This window comes from Peromyscus californicus, unplaced genomic scaffold (genome assembly GCF_007827085.1).
Source record: "Peromyscus californicus insignis strain IS unplaced genomic scaffold, ASM782708v3 Scaffold_14__1_contigs__length_90479793_seg_2, whole genome shotgun sequence".
NCBI classification, from domain to species: Eukaryota; Metazoa; Chordata; class Mammalia; order Rodentia; family Cricetidae; genus Peromyscus; species Peromyscus californicus.
Genome location: NW_026294436.1, coordinates 17,656,949 through 17,661,500, shown reverse-complemented (window position 1 = coordinate 17,661,500; position 4,552 = coordinate 17,656,949). Strand labels below are relative to the sequence as shown.

General features: G+C 48.7%; 1 protein-coding gene across 1 annotated transcript; it reads right to left on the bottom strand.

Annotated features, from left to right (window-relative positions):
- Positions 1-489: 489 nt before the first annotated feature.
- Il10 (interleukin 10) lies at positions 490-4,125 on the bottom strand. Its single transcript, XM_052736553.1, has 5 exons — positions 3,961-4,125; positions 3,142-3,201; positions 2,708-2,860; positions 1,651-1,716; positions 490-611 (listed from the first exon to the last, which is right to left on the bottom strand). The coding sequence occupies exons 1-5, from the start codon at positions 4,123-4,125 to the stop codon at positions 519-521; spliced, it is 537 nt and encodes a 178-aa protein (XP_052592513.1). The 3' UTR covers positions 490-518.
- Between the last annotated feature and the right edge of the window lie 427 nt (positions 4,126-4,552).

Below are 4,552 nucleotides of genomic sequence, written 5' to 3'. Positions count from 1 at the left end.
AGAATGAGGTCAGGGGAATCCCTCTGAGCTGTTGGAAGGATAATCATCCAAAGAGCTCCCTAGTTTCTTTGCCTAAGTCCTGAACTCAGGGAGGAAAGAAATTAGAGAACACCACAGGAAACACGTCGGCAGCTATAAAGTGTGGCCAGCCTTAGAATGGAAGCTTCAGTTGGCTTCCCAAAGAAGACCCGCTCCCCCACCCCATTATAGAATATAATTTCCCTTAGAACACTCAACTACCACAAAAAGTGTCCCCTGTGGAAATAGCTTAAACACAGGTAAGAAATAATAAATAATTGTGAAATTATAATATTGGGCTTCTTTCTAAATAGTTCACAGAGAAGCTCAGTGAATAAATAGGAAGGGGACCGAGGTATCAAAGGTAATAAATATTTTGGAGAGAGGTACAATGAGGTTTTCCAAGGAGTTGCTTGCACTAGCTAAGATTCCCTGGATCAGATTCAGAGAGCTCTGGTTAAAGCCCTGGCATCGTAGATTCAAAACACACCCTGGGTGTTTCAGTTCTTCATTCTGACGGTCATGTACGCTTCTATGCAGTTGATGAAGATGTCAAACTCATTCATGGCCTTGTAGACACCGTTCTCTTGGAGCTGTGGAGGGAGAGAAACACCTGGTTAAGGCCTATTAGAGGGCTGAGGAGATTCCTGCACTTGGCTGGGCAGGACGCTAACTGCAGAAAGCTCGTGGCTTTCTTGTGTTGGGAGCTGTCAGACCTCGGGGGAACCCAAGGATTCGTCCCGGTGCCTGAGGAGGGGGCTGGGCCTTCAGCTGCACCATCTCCCAGCTTTGAACTCTGCCAGTAGTCGGAAGCTCCTTCTCAAAGCACTGTCTTCAGAGTGGTGTCTTTTGAACATTTTTAGAGGCCTGGACTCACATAATACTTATGCAGATTGTTATGCAAAGTTGTTAGAGGAAGCAGTTTGAAAGCAGGACAGTGGTAGATAGGTAAGGAAATAGTTTATTTTTTTATTTTATGTTTTGGGCATTTAAGCAGTCCCCGCCCGGCTGTTCTGGCCTACAGTCAAGAGATTCATTCATGCTCACTGATGTTGGAGCCCTGCCAGGTGTCTGCCTAGCCCACGAAGATGATGTAGGCCACGTGGCTTCTGGGAACTTGGGTTTCAGGGGTTCACAGGCAGTTGGAAGTGTGAAACCTCATTTTGTTTGCCTGGTGGAAAGAGCGCCGGGACAAATAAGAATTCTGCTTCCTGTTCATTCTGATTTTGGGGGAACATCTAGGCCGAGCCCCGAGATGCGCGCCTGGGTGCCTGTGTTCATGTCTGCTCTCTGCACTTGTGGGTTCAGCCCATTTCCCAACAAGGTACTTTCTGTTCTTTCTGTTTCCTTTATCACTCTCCCCAGCACCTAGTGCTCCGTGCTCATAGGTTGTCTGGTCAGTCTAAGCTGAGAGCCTGCAAAGGTGAAGCAGTCATTTAGAAACTGCCAGACACGCTTTGCAGAAAACAAATGTAACGGAGGTGGTGGCTCCTAACTGGCAGAGGAGGCCACACGGTGTGCCAGGTTCCCACACTCCAGGTGCAGATAGAACAGGTCCCTCTCCCTCATGCCCTTTGGTGAGTGGACCGGGGTCACGTGATGCACACCCTCTTTGTCACCACCCAAGCTTACCTTATTAAAATCACTCTTCACTTGCTCCACAGCCTTGCTCTTATTTTCACAGGGGAGAAATCGATGCTGTAGGAGATAAAGAGAGGGTTAATCATCCTAGCTCCAGTCCTGTGTCCATGGCACGCAACCTCGTTGCAGGACGAAGGGGCCAGATTCCTCTTCAGGGCCCATCTTTTAGCTCCTAGGGAGAACTGAGCCCTGCTTGGTCCTTAGCTCTCATAGTAGGGGCAGGAGGAGAACATCCCAGGAAGAGGCAATGTATGTCTTTGGAATCACTAAGATGTTTGCAAAGCCTAGGTGTGAACTCAGGTCTTGGGCTTTGGCTCTCAGAACCCCAAAACATGTATTGTGTTTTTAATGTCTCCTCTTGTCTATCTCCAATCTCAACTGCCAGGAGCTATGTCTTAGGTGTCTGAGAGTGGAGATAAAGTTTCAGCTACTGGGGCCAAATCACTGGCTTAGAACTGCTGCACAAATAGACACCAACTGATTTCCCAGTATCAGTGAGAGAAGAGAGCAAACCACCAGTGTGGCAAAGGCACCACTTCAGTTAGAGACATAGATGCTCTGAGCATTATTATTCATAGATCCTGGTTTAGGGACAGTAGTCTTCTGGCCCTGCTGAAACTCCAGGGAGAGTTCTATCAGCCCAGTTGTGTGTTGTGTTTGCTTTCCAAATGATGAAATGAAGAGGTGAATGTCTTCCTCTGCTTGGGAGCCTCAGCTGGCAACCCGGGGCCCAGGTCCAAAGAGACGAGGGAGCCGTAACTAAAGCCCTGGCCTTCCCATGAAGAGAGAGGGGAGTAGCTAATAACCCACGATGACTCACAAATAACAGGAAGGCTATGCGCAAATCTTCACGTGTAATGCCTCAAAGCCACCCCCACGGTCGCTCGCTCAGAGACAGACGAGCCGGAGAGCTGACTCGTGGCGCCTCTGTAGATTTACCTAGTCCTCGGTCTAGTCTGTGTGTGCCTGGATGCATGTGGCCTGGCTGGGCTGTAGAAGATGGCATTTGTTGGGTGGCCCCAAGGGAAAGAGCTCATCTGCTACTCACACAGCGCTGCAGCTGCCTCCTGAGGGTCTTCAGCTTCTCTCCCAGGGAGTTCAAATGCTCCTTGATTTCTGGGCCATGGTTCTCTGCCTGGGGCATCACTTCTACCAGGTAAAACTGGATCATTTCTGATAAGGCTTGGCAACCCAGGTAACCCTAGAGGCAGGAATCAAAGGTTGGGGCTTACGGGAATGATGGCCAAAACTTGGTGGACAGTTTTGTCCCCAGGGACCCTCTCTTTCTCCAGTTACATTCTCTCCCTTCACCACAGAATGAGCTCCTCATAACCCCTTGACTGCTGGCAATATGCTGAGTTAAGGCCTTCCCACTTCTCCTTTTGAAAGCCACGGCATCAGCCTCAGCTCCCGCTGGATGTCACAAGCAGCGCCTCCCTTCCCTAACCACTCGATCGCTCCCCAGCACCCACTCAATTGTACCTTAAAGTCCTTCAGTAAGGAATCGGTTAGCAGTATGTTGTCCAGCTGGTCCTTCTTTTGCTGCAAGAACAACAACAACAAAAAAAGCGTGAATACAAGGGCTGGGGGGGAGGACCTGACATGCATGTCTTCTGAACACCTCTCCATTTGTAGAGTTTTGAATTAGTAATCAGTGTAGCCCTGGCAAATATTGAAAGGAGAGTTTTAAAACCAGGATTTGATAGTGCTAGGGCCTGGAGTTAAATCAAAGTCCTTCCTCTAAGAATCGCATTATCTAAAAGCTTCTGACTGACTTGAACAGCCCGGGAGAAGTTTGACCAGGCCTGGTCTTCTTTCAGAAGAGCCACATCAGGTTTCAAAAGCACCTGTGCCAACCCTTTCTGGAGTCCCTTATGGAGAGTGTCTTAGTTGCGTGGCTCTCTGCCTTCTCTGGAAGGGAAATCCTCTTGTAACGCAAGCTCTCCATGCCAGGTGCTGCCCCAGCTCTGGAGACTAAGCAGAGGCAGTATGTGCCCCCTACATCGGACGTCTGTCCCAGCCAACAAAATATAGAGCTTCACTGGAAGAAAGTTAACAGAAAGTTCTCGAGCACGGGAGAGACAACGCATTCACCTTCTAGGTAGCTTTTCCTGTGTGCCCGGGTTTAGTTTAACCCATAACCCATGGCTTAGCCCGGGACTCTCTGGATTTAAGTTTAAGGGGAATAGATACTGGGGATGGAGGAGGAGCAGGAGAGGAGGAGGAGGAGAAGGGTTATTTCCACAGTTCCATGTACTTCAGGCCATCCCAGGAAGAAAAGCAGGCAGGCAGCATACTCACGAAGAAAGTCTTCACCTGGCTGAAGGCAATCCGCAGCTCTCGAAGCATGTGGGTCTGGCTGACTGGGAAGTGGGTGCAATTATTCTCCTCCTGGGTGTAGTGGCCTCTGCTGATCCCCACCTCAGCCAGTAAGAGCAGGCAACAGAGCAGTGCTGAGCCGGGCATGGTGGAGCTCTGTCTTCTGCAAGGCTGCCTTGTGGCTTTGGTACTGCCAGAGCAAGCCCCTAAAGTGTAGACCTCTTCTTCTGTGTCCCCCTTTTATACTGAAGGCCCAGTGGGGCCTCTCCATTTATAGACTTCCTGGCAAAGGTTATTCAAGCTCCTCCTCCCTCTTCTAAACCATGCAGTATTTTAGCTTAATTTTTTTTTCTTTTTTTCTTTTTTTGCATTGTAAGCAAGAACTGGTAAATGAACTTCTGCAATATAACTATATTTAGCACGGGCTACCTCTCTTTTAAAAAGTTTTTTTTTTTTAAGCTTCTCAATACAAAAAGTTGTATTTCCTAGGGGCAGACAGCTGTTCTATGTACAGAGGTCTACAACTGTGAGTTCCATTCACGCACTCTTAGGTCACAATGACGTGGATAAATGG